At 42.9% G+C, this 19,075-nt stretch overlaps 1 protein-coding gene across 1 annotated transcript; it reads right to left on the bottom strand.

Moving 5' to 3' along the window:
* Positions 1-15: 15 nt before the first annotated feature.
* On the bottom strand, positions 16-18,938 carry LOC111225695 (centrosomal protein of 170 kDa protein B-like). Its single transcript, XM_022750717.1, has 19 exons — positions 18,771-18,938; positions 17,899-18,036; positions 15,891-15,980; positions 15,014-15,092; positions 14,175-14,233; positions 13,194-13,350; positions 10,292-10,420; positions 8,986-9,484; positions 7,968-8,883; positions 7,643-7,801; positions 7,053-7,191; positions 5,311-6,933; positions 4,344-4,590; positions 3,721-3,853; positions 3,177-3,311; positions 2,998-3,086; positions 2,403-2,496; positions 2,259-2,310; positions 16-2,108 (listed from the first exon to the last, which is right to left on the bottom strand). Exons 2-19 carry the CDS (start codon positions 18,001-18,003, stop codon positions 1,885-1,887), a joined length of 4,929 nt encoding a protein of 1,642 aa, XP_022606438.1. The 5' UTR covers positions 18,004-18,036; positions 18,771-18,938; the 3' UTR covers positions 16-1,884.
* Positions 18,939-19,075: the final 137 nt, after the last annotated feature.

Raw genomic sequence — 19,075 nt, 5'->3', positions numbered from 1 at the left:
ATCTGGAATCACCATCTAACAAATTACACAAACATTCTGGGTGTGTGTGTGTGTGGGGGGGGGGGGACAGAAACTGAATCTTAAAAATGGGACAGAAATTTGACACACAAGAGTTCAACTTTAACTCTGACTTTCTGTGGCTTAGATGGAATAAAGCAAAGGGAAAATACTATCCCAAAGATGATAAGTAGCAGCAATACTTTGAGCAAGAAAGAACAAACATTCAGTTTTCGCTTGAGTTTGTAAACAACCACTGTGCTTGGCTGCATGAAACATTATCCCCACACAGCTCTGTGGCACTTATAGGTACTTCCCAATTACAATCACATGTACAGTCTGCACTGGGAACTTGCTGGTTTACTGGTACTGCCTTTTTTCCTGCTTCAACTCCGACAGCATCAAATGCTTACAATCTGTAAAGGCTTTCAGTTTTGCAGCATATCAGGTCGAGGGGACATTGCTGTACTACATTAGTGCAAAAGACAAGATTGAGAGGTAATTTGTAGGACATATAGATATCTTTAGATATTTACATAGTGAACAGAGTGTCACAAACTAACAGTCAGATTTACAGTTTCACACAATTTCTCAACATATATGCTAAAAAAAAAAATGACATTACTTCTCCTGTCATGTGAGGACCTTGTGACTGGACAGACTGAGGAAATATCACATCTTATACCAGCTCTTAGTGTTTAACACCAACATATGGAGGTTTTAGTGTTGTGTGATGAGCTCAGTACAACACCGATAAAGGAGACTTATTCCCGTCAGTCTTTTTTATGATTGTCAAACCCTCAGAGATAACTGTGCTCTTCAGGCATGGAGGACAACACATCAAAAAAACAAGTTTCAAGCCCCATACTGTGTTTAACACAAATAAGAATGCACTTCCCAGAAGGTAGAAGCACAGGAACGCTTGAAAACTGGCTACTAGTGTTTTATAGCCACTTGAGTTTGTGGTTGCCAGGTGACTAAACCACGGACTCAGCCACAACTTCCATTTGGACACACATTCCTGAGGGATTTTCACCTCCAGCTGCGCAAAATAGATAGAAGACCTGGACACAGTTGGTCCACTGGGAAATATGTGAATAAATACACAAGATATTGGCTGGTAGCGACTGTGTAATGTAATATGAATTGGTCTGGCACTAGAGTCTACCAGCTCTCTCCCAAAGCTATGTTGTCTCGGACACAAAATACCCAGTGTCTCACAAAAGACCCCTAATAAATACTTTTTACATTCGTCCATGAATCTGGTTCACAAAGAGAAAAGTGGCAAACAACAAAGACAAAACCAAGGAAAAAAATATATATAAGGAAATGCAGTGGGTTTACTGAGGAAACAAACACACAGTACACCAACATCTGTGTGCCTTTTTTTCTGAATAGAACAAATATTTTATTTGTCACTAAACACAAATATTTGATTTGTTAATAAATTTCCCTGAGTTGATTAAGCTCAGGTTGGTTTTCAATTAAACCAAATAATGACAATGAGCTTTTAAAATCAGCAAAATTGGTCATATCAATGGTAAATAATGAGTACAATCCCCAACACACAGAATCAAGTATAGTTTTGAGGCCTTTCACAGGTGAAGGGGGGTATTATGGTACTTCCTCAAATCATCACAGACAGGTGGCCCTGCCACTGAATGTATTTTAAGGGCCTTTAGTGCAGGCTTCATTGTGTATTACAGCACAGTGTAGGTGTGTAGTGCTCATAGTGCAGTAGTGTGTATGCTTGAATGTGCAGGGGGGTACAGTTCTGAGTATCCAGTCTCACTTCCACCCTCTTGGTTTCAATCTGCACACAATGGTCCGACACCTGCATGTGTGGTGAAACAGCAGAAGTTCAGCACTTTGTGTTTGCATCAGATCTCAGACCAAATATCCTTTTCTGAGATCGTCTGGTGTCACAGCTGCTCTCCTGACACCGTCACCGGGCCTCGGGCCACCACCTCGTTTAGACACAGAGTGGACGGTTCTCCAGTCTCGCGAGGAAGAAGGTCTAGAGGTCTGAACTCCAGACGAGGACGTGATGGCAGAGGCTGAGGCCTTGGACGCTTCAAGCTGCTCACTGGGCTCCATGACTGTGTTAATGACTGGATAGACAAAATAACAGACAAGAAGTTGGGGCTCACTTAGCAAAAGTATTACAAAGAATTAGTAGTAGCATTACAAAGATAAATTATAGATTATAGATTAATAATAGATTATTTAGATATATACTGCCTATAAACGGTGTGACTCACCCTCAAGTTGTCGTTGAACTCTCCTAAGTTCTTTCAAGATAGACATGATTTCCTGAAATACAGACATCTGACTTAGCTCAAACACAAAGTATTTTTAGCATTTTAACAATGTAGCTTGGAAATGCACAGAAGGAAATCGCCAACCTTGTTGGAGGTTTTGACAACAGGGACATCATTGTCAGAATTAACCTTTGCCTCAATTTCATCCCAGATATCCACCCTGTCCTGGAACAGAACCCTGCGTGTATAATGCCAAGTGCAGGTGTTAGTAAGTTGTCATCTTACAGTGTTCTTTAAAAAGGGACAATCGACATTGTTGTATCCAAAATGTTGATTTAGATTTAGAATACTGAGAGTGCAAGACCCTTTAGGAGCTTTTTAATTGTAAAATATTTTTATTCTTTGATTGTCGTTTGTTTTTTAGATTAAATAAAGACTAGAAAAGAACAAAGTGTGGCTACATCTCACAATGGAAGCTTTCAAACACAATTGTTTATTCTCCATCTAATCTCCTCAGGAGATTACATCACTGTCTTCTCAGTCACATATCGTCAGTCAGACAATAAGTCTGTATGCTGACTCACTCAGTTATACTAATTTAATAAGATTACTGGCTCAGTGCAGTCTGGTTGTCAGACAGGATCAATAAAGTTTTTCATCAAGCCCAGATTAAGCCTGGGAATGAAGGATGCTTATGTATGTGTGTGTGTGCGTGCATGTGTGCATGAGAACATCTTACTTAATTTTGTCAGCAAGTTGCTCTGTGTTTTCTCTGATGGCCATGATGATCTGAGACACTGGATTCAGCATCAGGTTGTCCACAACGACCTGGAGAAAATACTAAATAGTTTAGAACGTTCTACCAGTGCTAGCAGAAGTTGTGATAAAAATGAGGCAAAGCAGCATATTGTGTCGGACCTCGTCTCTGCTCCGAGCTTGCTGCCTGGAATTCTGTTCATGGTCACTTGGGCTCTGGTCAGGCTCCCTTGTAGATGCAGAACTTGGTGGGACTCTCTGATAGTTTAATCCAGCCTCTGGAATATGCTGAACGAGCTGTGACACAATCAGAAATTAGTGTTATGATATAAAATAGACAGAGACAGACAATCTCTATGGCTGATGCAAAAACAAGGCCATAAAACAGAGTTAAAACTGTAATGTACTGTTCTATAGTAACCACAAGTGTCTGATTAACTGATTTGCTTATTTAGGGAACAGATTCAGTGATTGAATTTTAAAAGAAATCACGTTACATAACTGCACCTGATCTGGACAGCCAAAGCTTAAGCAATGAGAGATACTTCCTCTTTCAAAAAAGAGAAAAGGCTATAGTTTGTGATAAAGACGACAAAAAACTGAAGAATCTTCATGTTCAGTCAGTTGATCAAATATAGATTTGATGCCTCTGTGACTTTGATTAAACAGCAACTACAACAAGACACTGATACAGTCTTTGTTGCACCTGTTCATGAGTGGTCACTGTGGAGATAGGTGCGTCGCTCTCCACTCCAGGGTTCTGTGGATCACCGTCACCTGCCACGTCATGGATCTCTCTGGCCAAAATAGCTAGGTCTTTAGCCAGGTCTTGACTCAACCTAACAAGGAGTGGAAACATGTTAGAACAATGGCTGACGGGTAACACGGAGGATAAACATTTACCACTGAATGAAAAATCCTTGCAATCCTTGCTTCTTTACACTGATCCTCCACAATAATAACAAAATTAATTGACCAAAATGTTCTGGCTAAAAAACAAACAAACACTTAAGAGCAGTCATCATATTTTAGGCACAGCACCTTATTTGTGTCCACGTCCCATTTTGAAAGATTCCGTGTCTTTGGTTTTGGTTTTCTTCTTTTTTGTTTTGTGAATATTTGAAGTGTTATATGTAGTTTATTTATGACAGAATAAAACCAAATCCAACTATTGTGGTATTGGCTCCTGAGTCACACATGAAGCCTTAATGTAAAAAAGTATTATGACATAACTGCTGTAAAGGCTGCAGGTATGAACCTTGGAAATCACATTAGTATCCACACCAGAAAAAAAGCTCTGTTTGTAATACTCAACCAAACATATCTTACCGTGCAATCTCAGCACTGTGAGTGGACCAGTTTTGGAGGGCGTCTCCCTCTTGGTTCTCCTCCTCAGAATCTCTGCTGCGGGGCTTTGCCCGCAGGGTGACCACCGGCTGTGGCCGAGGCTGACTGCGTGGGCTGTGGGAAGCTGAGGAAGGTTGGGAGCGTTTGTGTTTAGGAGTGCTCTGGTTTGAGTCGTACTCCTCATCTGAGGTAGAGGTATAGTCAGAGCCTTTCTGTCGCCTCCTGGAGCCTTGATGTTGTGAATTGGTTTGAGTTGTGGAGGATGGAGGATAGAGAAGAAAAAAGAAAACAGGAGAGAAAAACACCACCAGGTAATTCAGACGTAATCACCAAAATCCTTCCCAGAAAAAGAAACTGATAAGTTGCAGTGGAAGTACTCATCTCTACATTTGTAACTTATTCATTGTACTTTTTTTACAAACTGAAATGAGTACTTGACTTCCACAGTATAGAAGCTGAGTACCAGATCATAGCACCATATAGTGCATTTTATACAAGGCAAGTATTACAGTGTTCATCATATCCACATTATCCTCATAGCATGGCTGCAAATAAATGTGAGATCATACAATAATGCATCAGAACACTGTGGAGATGAAGGAAAATCTAAATTTACCGAAAGGTATCAAAGTATTAATGTTAGTATTATTGATGTTAGTCAAAGTCCAGAATCAACTCCCGCCCTCCACACTTTTACAAAAAAACAGCTAAAGAATCCAGGCTTTATTTCCTGAAACTTTCAGTACATAAACTGAGGACTTGAATGCATCAAACCAATTCATTACAGTGACTGTTTGACAGACCTTGTACTGCTTCCAATCCAGGCACAAAGTGATCTATTTTATACAGTACTGGTTTGACATGAGTAAGTGGTCACAGCAGTAAAAATATTACATTCAAGATTTCATTCAATGAAACATGTATTTTCAGGGGTTTATATTATACTCACTTGCTGTGCTGCTGGCATATTTGGCACTGCTTGAACGTCCGCGGGTGACTGGGGTCTTGTTGAGCACTGCCTTCTGCTGCCTTTCTACAGGTTTCGACGCCGGAGCAGAGGCCCTTCGAACAGAGCTGCCGCCGTACTCTGTGCTGCGGTTGGAGAATCCTGTGCTCCTGCCCGTCCACTGTGGGGTGGAGGACGCCTCAGTGTCGCTTGGTGTGTTAAACGAGCTTGTCCGCTTACGAGGCATCGCCAGCATATCCAGCCTGGAGAGTTTCTTGGTTTCCTGAGGCTGCTTGGCTGAAATATTGCCCGCCTCTTGTGACAGCCTGTCTGTCTCCGTGCCCTCGTTGTCTGAGGCCTCTCCCAGGCGAGCACGACGTAGCATGGATGCCCTGGTGGGTCTTGGAGCTGACAAGCTGTTGGCACGATTCAAGGCCTGGAGCACTCTGGGGGTCTTGGTTTCCTCCTTCTGAAGGGGCACAGTGTATTTCCTGCGGGTTTGGTAGGTGTTAGACTCCTGATCAGAGTAAGGTAAGCTGTGAGGGTCGTCACTTAGGTCTGTGGAACCACATTTCCCAACACTACGTCTCAGTCCAACTTGCCTCCTGACAGATTCAGACTTATTGCTGCTATCTGCTCTCTGAAAGCGGCGCTTTTCTGATGACACGGACTGGTGATTTGAGTCCTGACTAGCTATACTAGCTGAAGACCTTTCCCTATGGAGGCCACTGGCAGAGGGTTTTTTCGTCACTGTGTTTGACTTGGTCTTACTGCTGTGCTGGCTGACTGTGCTGGAGGTATCTACATCAGACTCCCCAGAAAGAGAGTCCATTAGTGGAGACGGAGTGGTTTCTGGTGGTCCTGCTTGGAGTTTGGCCTCCAGAACAGCCAGAACATCTTCTGTCTCTTTGAGGTAAGAGTGAGTGTCCTGATTGCAAACTCCCTGGAATAATTCAGGGTCTGGGTCCTTTTGAGCCGGCTGGCTAGAGATGTTGGGCAATCTGGCATTGCTAGGCTGGTCCTTGGTGAAGCTCTCTTGTCTAATTAATGGAGACACTGCGCCCTCTTTGGACTCTGGACTCTGTGTCCTCTGGCCCAAGATAGGAGCTGACGCACTGGGCTTGACTTTTCCAGGGTCCTGGTTACTCCTCGGTCTGGTCAGGGTGGCTGTTGAGAAAGTTTTTTGTTTTCTCTCAGTCTTAGGTGTGCTGGATTTTGAGCCTCCGCATTCTGGTTTGGACTCAGCCTCCTCTGACTCGATGTAGAATGAAGCAGACTTGGCTGGGAACATGGTCTCCTCATTTTCCTTCTCTTCTGTATCTGACAGCGGTCTACTCCTCTGTTCTATGATGGACCCATCATCAGATTTGCTGGCATCACTCAAGCTGTCAGGCTCTACATCATCCTGCACTGACAACCTGTGAACACCATCCTGAGACCTGGGGGCTTCCAAGCTATTCTCTGCTACATCAAATGTTGAATGCAGGTCATAATGAACATGAATGCTGGGAGTTGGAATGTCACTCTTCTCCCCCACTGGTAGCTGGGGCAGGATGCGTCGAGCTCTCGAGTCTGTACCGTCATGGTTACGGCTGAGCGTGGCCTTGTGGATGATTGTACCTTGTGCTGAAATGAAACAGTTTTAATGCATATTAACCACACATATTGGAACTGAATATCATTCATATTCATCAGGGTTTCTCATTATCATTTCAAATAGACTCATGTCTTGTCAGGTGGCTTACCCCCTCCTGACAGCTCCATCTGGGAAGGGATGTCAAAGAGGCCAGATGAGGGACCAGATTCTGTGTAGCTGTCTGCCAAGCTGGCCCAGCAAGACATCCACTTAGGAGCCCCCTGTAACACTGCACCTGCTGGCTGAACCTGTAAGAGAAAAACATACAACATATTCAATATATTTTGAAAAGACAGAAGATTAAACATTTTTAAGAGAGTGCAGTTTATAATTATATGATTTCCTGAGCAGGAAACAATGTTAATATGACAAACAGCAGAAGATACTACAGATCAATCTGTTTCAAGAGTAAATACGAAGTACAACTGCTAGAGAAACACGGATATTTTTTCCTAAAATTTGATTAGAGAGAGAAACCGAAAAAGAACCCACAACCTGCGAGGAAAGATGAGGCAAATCAAGAAATCAAAAGAGCGGAAACCAAGAGGGCAAATCAAGACAGCAATGCGTGCTGATTTGTGCACTGAAAGATTTATGATTTACTGACCCAACACCTTAACTCATTGTATCTAGAACTGGTGTTAATATTATAAATCATTACATCCAACCATTGATCCGACCCTTAGCAGGAAGGTTTACCTTCACCAGACTCTGTCCCTGCACTGGAGCTGGCCTCACCTGCCCACTGCTACTCTGCCTATGCTGCTCCCTGCCCTGATCAATAACAGGCCTAAATGCTGATGATGTTTCTGCTTCACTCTGGTCGGTTCGCTCTGGGCTCTGAACAACACCAAACACCTGTCAGGAACAAAGCATTGCAATTGGATAAGTGTACGAATGGAGAAAGTGGGACTGCCAATGTCCAAGGCTCAGTCTGAGTGGGACTATTTCCATATGACATTGGTGAATTATTACCTTTAGGCAACTGTGTTAGAGTGAACATAAAACAGATCAAACAACTTGCCTGGTCAATCTTGCTCCGTGCCTCTTCCAGATCTTTATCTTGGACATCTGCTTCAATGGTGTAGGTTCCTGCATCACTCAGACTGTCCTCTTCTTCATTCCTGGGGCCGATAACGGGGCTCTTGACTTCCACGCCATGAGATACCAGGGGCATCACAGGCGCCTTGAGGGGAACAGGCTTGTTGACAGGAGAGGAAGTCTGGGGCTGGTAGGGAGCATTGGAAGGAGGGGGACTAGACAGTGATCTTACCACTGCCTCTGTTTTAGCTGCTATAGGGGAACTAGATGTATTTTTCTCCCAGCTGGCAGAAGAGGCCTGCTTTGTTTGTTTGAGAAATTCAGCGGTAAATTCCAGGGCGAGTTTGGATCTCCGGCCCACACTGCTAAAGGGTCTTACAGAGGCAGAAGATGAAGAGCGGGAGGAAAAACTGGTGCTGATTCGGTCCTCTGTCTTCTCCCTTCGTAGAGAGCCAGCTCTTTGGGGACCTGTGGAAGCAGGGCCCTTCAGGGGGACAGTGTATCGTTGGGTTGGGGGAGTGGAAGAGGCTGAAAATGGGGTTTGTCTCTCCCCTGTTGGGCTTGAGGTCTTCCTTGTCTTTTCCAGCTGGACTCTGAGGCCTGAGGGCTCAGGCGGGGTAGTGTTATTGGTAAAGGACTGGGAGCGCTTCTTTCTATGGTTATCATCAAAGAATTCAATGACAAAGGCCTGGTGAGGCTCAGCCTTGCCAAGACTGGAAAGGGACTGCGACTCTGGAGGAGAGTAGGACAAGGGCTCCTCAGAGTCAGGGGAGGTGAAGCGTTGTGGGGGGGTTCTAAGGGGTTGTGGAGACACCTGGGACCCAATCTGAAGTTCTGATTGCAGACAATCCTTTCCATTGATTGCAGGATCCCCTGAATCACTGTGAGTGCCATCTTCACTGTCGTTTTCTGATGATGGAAAGACAACAAGTTAACTTGCCAGTTAGCACATTATTGAAATTAGAGTGTTGATAATCATTAACAGAAATTCTATAGCTGACTCACCCTTGGTGGTTTTCAGAAATGATGGGTCACTGTTTGTACTGTACATGTCTTCAGCCTGTGACCTCCTCCTAATCATGCTAGCATTGCTTTGGACCAGCCAATCAGCAACTTTGTTTTCTGGTGACATCACCTCAGTGGGTGTGGTAACAGCTTCTGTGGAGGGTAGCTTTCGCTGCTGGCGGAATGAAAACTTGGTCACATGGTCTTTGATCTTCATTTTACCTGGTGTGCATTCATCAAACTCAATGGTGAAGGAGGCGTGGCTTTGGACCACAGGAGGTGTAGGGGTGGAGGGGACACATTGAGTGGGATCGGGGGTATCCTTTGTGGGAACCTCGTGAACTTGCGATTCAGGCTTTTTGGCCGGTCGCTGCAGGCTCTCCTTTGTTGGGATCTCAAAGTAGCTGGGCTCCCGGCGGTAGGAGAAGATAGACTTGGCCTGACTGTCGGACAGAGAACCGTTGGTCGCATATTTGGACCCATCTCTACCAGGCTCTGTTAACAATAAAAAAGTAATGAGGTCTCAGTGAACACATAGAAACACAGCAATCATTGGTCATGGTTCTACATAATCCACTCGGTGCACTAAAGAAATACAGAAGATGCCATTTTAGTATGAATTAGTAACAGCAGATGTACGGGGGAATGCTATTTGTTTGAGTCCCTCTCCAAGCCCACACTTATAGCTACACATAATACATAACATAAAGGACATTTCTAAATCATCACAAATAATATTTTTGGAGTTCAATTGGGATGCCACTGTCACAAAATCCCTGAAACTTGGAGCCACAGATAACACAGATTCCAGCTGTTAGCCTGAGAAAACAAATCAGCCGGTTGGGCTTTGGGTGCCAGCTGGATGTGGCCAAATATCAGTTTAGGAGCTCTGAGTCCAGTGGAGGGTAGCTGAGCAGGAATAATCTGTTTCAGCCTGGGCAACATGAGGCCAACAATCACACCGCCCCCTTCCCTCTAGCAGCTTAGAGGGTCATAATCCATCACGAGGCAGACAGGCACTGCCCACTGGCCTGGCATGGTATGGCCTGGCTAACAGTCCACAACTGGCAGCCAGAAGCCTGCCTTGGGCTTAACACCATCCATCTCTCAGTGACCCACAAAGGGCATCACATAGCAGTGCCACAGAAAAGCATGTCATTACAAATTAGCCAATATATATCCAATACTATTACAGTACAAATAACTCTGCAGTACACATTATATAAACACTTCAGTATAAATTACTTTATTAAATCAGGCCTTGTGCACATAGTAGTAAAAATATCAGATACAGTCTCTGACCTGGAGACTCCTGTTCTGGCGATTTTCCACCTCTTTCCACCTTTTTGTTGGCAGGATCATCATCCTCCCCCCACCACGACGGTTGGCCGTACAGAGGAGTAGGCTTGGATATTGGAGAATCTATGCCAGCTAACAGACAGAGGCACAAACACAAGCATGAACACAGACAAACGCACAACATTAGGCACATGACACACTCGGATCCAGTGAGGAGAGTTTGGAAAGAAATAAGAGCCAAACAAGGAACTGAATTTATACAGCCTTTTGGATATAAGTACATGCAACACGTCACATGACAAAGCAAACAGTGTTGTGTCTGGGTTTGGTGTTGCAACAACTATATGTTGCACAACACTGGAGCTCAGAAGGACACAGTGTTACACTACCCATAGCCTTTGGGCTTTTTGCAATTCCCACACATTCCCATGACACAGAGAGAGTAGTGAGGGTCAAACTGGGATATCAACCGTATCACGCAAACCACCAAAACATAATCCTCCTTGTGTGAGTCGGGACAAATTAATCCTAATCTACAAAGAAAAAAAATACAATACAGGATATAGGATATAGGATAACCAGTGCATCTAAAGTGACACTTGTTGTAGACTGTGACACACGTCGTTTGCACATTGACCTTGGTATACTCCCCGTAGAGGTGCAACCTGGGGAATGAAGGCTTATTTCTGTGATGCTCGCTCTGAACTGGTGTTCAGCAGCTGGTTTGCCAGCACACACATGACAGACAGCCTATTTGGCACTAATCTGGATGCTGCTTGTTGACCTGATAGCTAAGCTAAAGAAGCTCTGTGGAGTTTAATGTGGAGGCTTCACAATCCTAAGCAACAACAGCACTTCACCACCGTTGCCTTGGACACACACAATAAGACATCAACACAGTGACGGGGCAGGCAGAGGGGCATGTTACCAATTCCTTTCCCATTACTCAATCCTCCGCTTTTAGCTAAAGAAAACATGGATGAAGTGGACTGAGCACAGCACTGACTTATGTTGACTTTACTGTTTTATAAAACAGTTGGTAACTACAGCATTTCTCAATATTGGACATTAAATAGCCAGACATTGACAGTTTGTCAAAATACCAGTTTCATCAGTTCAGTTTTAATTTCTCATTCAGCCTTATAAAGTTAAAAGTTTAACAAGGATTAGGGACATTAATTAATTTAGGACATTTTAAATCATGTAGTGCTGATGTGTACTGTATCAGGGAAAACTGAACTATCCATTTTGTGCCCCTTTAGTAAATACTGAATGGCTCCAGGCCCTGGCAGAGTAAAATAGGACTGACTGAGTTAGATACTGTACAAGTGAAGTGTCCTGCCCTGCAGACAGCTGGAGGATTGGACATAGTCCACATCCTGTACAGCTGCAGGGAAAAACAAGCAAGAGCAGACAGAATAAGATATCCACAGCTCTCTCAGCACTCATGTAAGTGACAGAATTGTATGGAACTAAACGAGAACATGGCATGCACAGAAAAAACCCCAAACCAATATAAAATATCCAATAGATGAAAAACAACATTACATTAAGGCTGCCAGTCAAATAAATTCAGGTAAAGAGAATTCATTTGCATGAAATCATCAGAGATATGCCGACATAAACAAACTGTAAGAGAACAAACTGATGTTGTCTATATCTGCAAAAAAATCTAACACACTCCACTTATTTTAAGTGTGCAACACAAGTCAAGCTTTATATTCTCTGGCACACTATGAAACACTTCCCTTATCTTCTTGACACTGCACATTTATCAAGCGGGTACTTTCATTATCTCATTGGTGGACTGGGTCACAACAACACATTGCAAAGCTGCTGTCACACTTCAGACATTAACTGCATGGCCCGTAGGAAAACAACGTTCCAGTGAGCATGTTCGGGAAAGAGTTTGCCGTCACAGGTTCACTGGATCACTGCGGTTAGCTTAGAGCTGCAGGAGATACAACCACACTCCTATTCTAGAAGGAGACGCCTTACTAAAATAAGGCTTACCAAATGTTTTCCAAAGTTCTGCAGTTCAATGAAACATTTGTAAGGCATTCTGAGAGGTATGACCCTAGTGCTGGAAAAGTCCTATTTTAAGCACCAGTTGTAGTTTTCCCTCTAAGCTCACAGGGGCCATTATAGAGAAGAAAGCACGAGAATTGCTAAATCAACAACAGCTGGAATGGGTTTTGTCAGTGTGAATGAGCTTCATTCACAAAGTGTGTCTCTCGAACTAACAATTCTCTGACTGTTCAACTGTTGCCTTAACTGTAAAACAGGATTTACTCAGTACAGATCAGGGCAAAGAGGGTGTGAGAGCAACTGGAAATATAAGCAGCAACAAATCCACAACCAGCTACGTGGACAGAAGTGCCAAGTTGGCACGAAAAACTCCACACACCTCGCTAATTCTTATAGGACACGTGTTGAAGCAGCATCAGTGTGCTTGAAGGCACCCCACCTCTTGTCAGCAGTCAGGCATGGCTGACAGAGATAAGGCTGCTTGTCCTTAACTCCTCACCCCTCAGCTTGTCTGGCAAGGCCTTACTCTTGTATAGTCATTCTGCCAACACTGGGATGTCAAGATCTATTTCTTAACTGACTTCATAGGCTTGTAGCTTCAGCCTCTCAGCTCACATGGCATCCTAATCTCACACCAGGGAAGCTCCTAATAAAAGCCACAGTCGCCTTATCAAGGGATCTACAGCCAGAGTTGTGCAGCACATGGAGACACAAAGACTTCCTCTTCCTTGTGTGTGTGAACATGGTATTCAAATCCAGTTAAATCAGTTCCTCTTGGGCTAAAAGAACAATTAAACTACTTGTGTCATCATAAAACCTGTTGCCTCCCTGCTAATATCTGCTATGATGGAGTGTGTGTGTGGATGGAGTTGTTTACCTGTGAGTGAGTGGGCTCTGCGCTCAGCCCTGTCCTGCAGTTTGATATTGGAAAGAGAGTCTTTGCTCCTCTCTGAGCTCTGGAGCTGCTGTTTTTCTTTCGCCTTGGCCTCCAGGGCTTTTATACTGAGCTGCAGCTGGCTGGTGTACTTCTCATGCTGCACACAGAGACAGGAGGGAAGCAGGATGTGAGAGACCGTCTGACAACAATCAGTACAGATGTAACTGTCCTCAGACATATACAGTATAAGGAAGAACATTCACCAGGGACCTCTCAGTAAGATGCATTTGAAAATTAGCCAGCTGGCTGACACTGGCACATTTACAGAAGTGTTAGTTACTGGGTGTTGCCCTTTAAGAAAATGGAAAATTGTTCGATGGAAACTATTGCACTGACTGCATTTTCTGTAATTCCTTTGCAAAAATGAGCATGGTTTCAGCTGGCAGAAAGGAGAAAGTTACAATTCAACATTTTTTCCATTAAAATAAAAGATCACTATGTTATTATGATTTATTATTTGGTACTGTGTAATTTGTTTTGGCTGTAGCCAACAGTGATAGTCCCACAAATTAATTGTAGCCTTTAGTGTTTAGTCCCTGAATCAATTAGCCAAAGATTTTTTTTAAATATTAATTCACAGTTTAACTTAACTTTTTTGGTGAAAGTCTTTTACTTGTGCTTGCTTTTCTGTTCATTCATGAATGAACTTAAAGCCTTTGTGAATTTAAAGCCCTTGTGTTTTTGTCTGACAAAGAAGAAAGATTTTAAAGAAAGTTAACAATCACGATGGGCTTTAGTACTTTATGGATTAAGAGATTACTTGAAAAAAACAAACAAACAAACAAACAACAACAGATTGATAATGAAAATAACAGAAGAGCACTGCACTTTATCACTATCAACATGGAAAGCATTTCTCCTGAAATGCGTTCTGGCACTGCAACTACAAAAAAAATGGAGCAGACTGTCAGTAGTACTTACTTTAAGAGCTTCCTCTGGGACCTTATGTTGACTCTTCTCCAGGATATATACATGAGCATGTGCGGGAGGAGTTAAAGTACAAAAACATGTCTACATTTTTGTAAAACAATGTGATAATATGACTATTTATATACTCAGTCTGGCTAAGGGAAGATATTTGCTGGCACAGGGACTTGAAGAACAACATGCAAACTTACAACACAAATCTGATTCCTAAAATATGGTAAATGTGAAGTTACAAATCTTTCACTGAATATAAGTTCATGTCTTCTTTCCACCTTGTCTATGAAGGAGGTCAAAAGTTACTTCTTCTTCTCCTGACAAGTCGGATGGAAACAGATAAGCAGTAAAAACATGTTGCAATTCAAACAAGCTCATATCTTCAGTGACCCACTCCTTGAAACGTGCAGCATCACATGCCACACAACACTCAGTGTGTGTGTTAGCAATCCTAAACGTCTCAGTACTCTAAACAGCTTTCCCCCTGTTATCTAAACGGCATTTCACCATTCATGAGTTTTCTGATTTAGTGGTCAAAGGGTGCAGGAGATTTTTCTGTCCACAGTTGACCATAATCTCAAACCCCTGACTGAAAACCCAAAGGGGATTATCATGCCGATGGAGCAAAAGACCACAGAGGGGAAAGAAAATGCAAAAAATTCTAGACTGAAACAACAGCCAACCACTGGCTCATTTCAGCGTGGGCTGCTAATCACAAACTTAAACTATTCCAATCAAAGAGCAGAAAGTCTGTATTACATGAATCACACAGATGCAATCAAAGACAAGTACGTGACTTAAAGTAAAATGAGCAATAAATAAACAACAAAAAAAGATATCATAACCGAATCGAATGACGTCTGAGAGCTTCAGGGTGATGTACGTCTGGTCAGGGATTCTTAGGTCATTCACAAAGGTCTGCAAAATAAATACAGATAACATCGAATCATTTTCACTGTTCATTAATGAAGTAAATGAGTTGACTCACAGGTGACAGACTCTCTAAAACCTTGTGGCACGCACCCAGACACTTTAAGGTGCTTTACAATTGGCCCCTTTCCCATTGAAAGTTAGTCCACCAGATGAGATTATGTTGTTATGCAATGACAGTCTCAGCTATTGTAGAATGCTTAATGGCCAGGTGGAAATAAACACGCAACTGTGCTTAGTTTGTTAACCTGTTTAAGTATCTTCTGCCTAAACTAATAATTAGTAAGACAGAGGTTGCAGAGTTTATCTTCAGATCACTACATTTAAAGAAAGATAATGTTGGACATTGGCAGGCCTTATTCTATCCAGACTAAACCAAGATAATTGGAGGAGAAACACAGCCATGTTGGATTTCAGTTACAGGTCCTTGCACTGTTCTGCTCTGATTAGTTTGGCTGCGTAACCAAGGCCAAAAGAAACACTCTGTGAGAACAATGAATGGCTTCTCCCACTGCACAACTCTGGATTTCATTGGGATAATGGTGCAATGAGGTGGCAACAGAGCGGTGAAGGGAGTGAGTGGGGGGGTATACAGAGCGAGAGATAGGAAGAATGGGAAGAAAAAAAGAGAATTCAGGCCAGCTTGAAAATCCAGTCTCCTGATTACCACTGTTCGACTAACAGTCCCTTTCTTTGGCACACAGACTGCAGCCCTCAGGGAGCCCAGAGGCTTTTATCACTCTGGGCAGAGGCAGGTTGTCTGACACTAGAGATGTACTCACTCACCCCGTTCAAACTGCCCAAGTCCTTAACCATGTGCTCGTCAGTGTTTGGGTCATAGTTGATCACAGCATGCTGTTTGTCCACACTGCGAGACTGCAACAAAAGTAAAGCAAAAGTGATTAGAGCTGGAACATTTTGTCAATGAATCTATTGGCCAATCGACAGAAAATCAATTGGCAACTATTCAGATTCATTCAAATCATTTTTCAAGTCAAAACATCAAGTCCGTATCTCAACTGTTCAAATTTTCGACTTTTATCTGTTTTATATCGTTGTAAACTGAATATCTTATGGACAAAGCAAAAGATTTGAAGACGTCACCCCGGGTTCTCTACTTTAGTGTGCTCTTTTTCTTGACATTCTGTGCAGTAAAAGTTAAATCGATGAATAGAGCAAACAATGGAATGAATTGATATAGCAAAATAATCATTAGTTGCAGCCCTAAAAGTCATCGCCATTCCTACACTATGATCCCAAATTAGGATCTTTGAGTGGATAAAAACATGAATGGAGCCACAGAGAACTTCCCTCTACATACACTATGCACAAGCTTTAAATTTTGCAGCAGTTTAAATTTAAAGATGGTGCTTATCTACCAAACTCTGCTCGGGTAACTCAAGCCATTAACCAGAGGAAAAATAAGCCTACTTCTAAATATGCTTTCATCAATTAAGTGCAAACTGAGCAATTGATTCGGACTGACTCACTCACTCTTTTCTGCTCATTAGGCACTCTGGGCCTCCTCATCACAGAAAACACAAAGATTGAAGGTGACTGCCAAACCCATTTACAAAATTACCACCATGTTTCTATGTGTACTCTGTGTTGGCTTATCCACTGAGTGGATCTTATATATACTGCACTGCCTAATGGTGGGTTTATCAATCGGTTTACACACTTGATTAGTTTAACTGTGTAGCACCTTTAAGAATTCCACATTCCTTACTCTGCAGCCTTTAGCTTCTCTTTGTCCCCTTTTATCAGAGAGAAAGTGTTGGCTCTGGCACTAGGAAACAATAAATACACAACTAAACTACAGACAAAATGCAGTCACTTATGTAGGTAACACATGGTCTAATTACTGGTAATGGAGTCACTGATCAGACACCAGTTGTCCTAGAAAGTCCAAACATTCAAGTCGAGGCCCACAGCTATGCTATTTGATATGACTTCACTTACAATCAATCTCTGCTATTCAAGCCAAACAGGATTCTCGTGTCACAGACATTCAGCTGTGGTTTGAACAGGAAAAAAATGAAATGAGCTACAAACAAAAGAAAAACCCTAAAGATTAAAGCGTTTAAGACGATTTGGAGGAGAAAGTGATTGCATGCCAAGTCAGGAAGCAGTCCTGAGCACTTAAGCAGCGCAACAGAAAAGTCTGCATCATTTCAGACTGGGAGAAGCTGAGGTTTTTTCTGGATCAGGCGACGCCTAAATGTGGACATGAGCAACTTTTCAATCTAACAGACCTCTGTGGTTGGCAGAGCTTTTCTGAGCATAACGCACTAACTTAGAAAAGTATAAACAACCGCTTCTGAGGCAGAATTCCTCTTTCACTGGTCTAAATACAGTCAGGAGAAAATAGGAAGGAGAGTATAATAGAAAGGCCACAAAGTAATTGTGTTTATAACTGACACAGCATGGAAAAACAACACAGTGGAATGGCTTAGCTGCATTTTAAGTCAACACTTGAAAGGCTGTCAAGGACAACTTTGTGTGAAGGCACTGTCACCAGGTTACACACTCAGAAATGCACACCCACGAAGCAATGCAAGGAGCCTCCCACTGGTGTTTCACATATTTATGTGACTAGCTGTAAGACATCAGTGAGGAGTAATGCAACGTATCCTGGGCATCCTCTCACAGATTACAGTGAAGACCAGTTAGGGTTCATGTGACACTCTGCTGGTGTTTGCTGTGTAAACGCAAACTTCAGCAAAGCGAGCACACACATCCCCTCACACTCTTGCTTAAACATACAAAGTCTCTCACACACACACACACACACCTGCAGCATTAACTCGCAATCATCCCGGCCAACAAAGATCATCTCCCGTGGCAACCGGTGGCGTGTGCCAGAACTGCTGACCAGGAACCATGATGTCACACTCATGTTGGGGCCACGAGTCAGGATCTTCTTAGCATCCTGGGAAAAGGAAACAATAAAAAAAATATTCAGACAAATTTGAAAAGCTGAGGATTGAATGACCTGAACTATCACAAGGGGACATTCAGAAGGCATGACCAAAAAATTCAATAACTGTGTGCCTGAACAATGCTAGGTGTCCTAAAAGAGCTGCTCTACTGAAAGCATGTTTCAGTGTAGGGATTACTGAGGTCGTCATGTCACCCCAGAGACACAGTTAGACCTGTTTATCCAACCAATTCAGGTCTGGTTGTTGCTACTGAGGTAATGCAATTATAAAGCATATTTTGTGTGTCAGACAGGTATGCATGTCTCCAATAGGGGATGTACGGTATGTTCACACAATTCACAAGTGCATGTCTTTATTAGTTAGCCAGACCCTGATATTAAGACCTTCATAAACAGTGTCTGTTTAATTAAGCTTGTCAGGAAACCTGTTGCAAAGTGGCGCATTTCAGTAACGTTAGCTAACAACTCAAACTTCCAGTGCTCAGGTTTTTACTTCCTGTAACCTTGGCTACCTACACATTATTGCCAATGAAATATTAGCCGAAAATAGTCTGTGAGTTAGAGTGAAATCTATTTATTGTGTCTTAAAGGTAGCACTAACATTTGTGTGAAGTGACAGAGGAGTCTGACGGTGACAGTGACGTTGTTGAGCTAACGTTAGTGAGCCTCTGGTTAGACCGAAACAAGCTTTTTTTCCCAGTGATTTGCTCTCAACAGGGACGTACCTTTAATGCCTTCTCCGCTTTACTCCTGAGTGAAGCCAGTGTTTACCGTCCTACAGCAAATGAAATTCGACGACCGACATGTAGTCACGACGAGAACACCTGGTAGCACCGGACAGGTAAATGTCGATCACACCCTCTTCTTCCTCTGGGAGAGAACAACCGCCCGAAACTCTGCTCCAAAGCCTCTTCACCTCCTCCCAACATGGTGACGTAGCTTGACAAGTCCCGTCAAACGCATTATGAGTTCGATCTGAGAGGTGGAGATGGAGGCGGGGTAAGAGCTCTCACTCTGTCTTCTTTTCGGA

The sequence above is a fragment of the Seriola dumerili genome, unplaced genomic scaffold (assembly GCF_002260705.1).
Source record: "Seriola dumerili isolate Sdu_G_001 unplaced genomic scaffold, Sdu_1.0 BDQW01000149.1, whole genome shotgun sequence".
In the NCBI taxonomy this organism is placed as follows: Eukaryota; Metazoa; Chordata; class Actinopteri; order Carangiformes; family Carangidae; genus Seriola; species Seriola dumerili.
Note: the sequence above shows the minus strand (reverse complement) of the source record. Positions and strands in the feature narration are given on the sequence as shown.

What these genes read in the sequence shown, in the direction of transcription:
- LOC111225695 (XM_022750717.1), bottom strand. Translation starts at nt 18,003, where the DNA reads ATGAGTGTGACATCATGGTTCCTGGTCAGCAGTTCTGGCACACGCCAC. An exon ending in CAGTGACCACTCATGAACAG is followed by an intron (nt 3,312 to 3,720) that starts GTGCAACAAAGA and finishes ATTGTGTCACAG; the next exon opens with CTCGTTCAGCATATTCCAGA. An exon ending in TTGTCAAAACCTCCAACAAG is followed by an intron (nt 2,311 to 2,402) that starts GTTGGCGATTTC and finishes TCTGTATTTCAG; the next exon opens with GAAATCATGTCTATCTTGAA.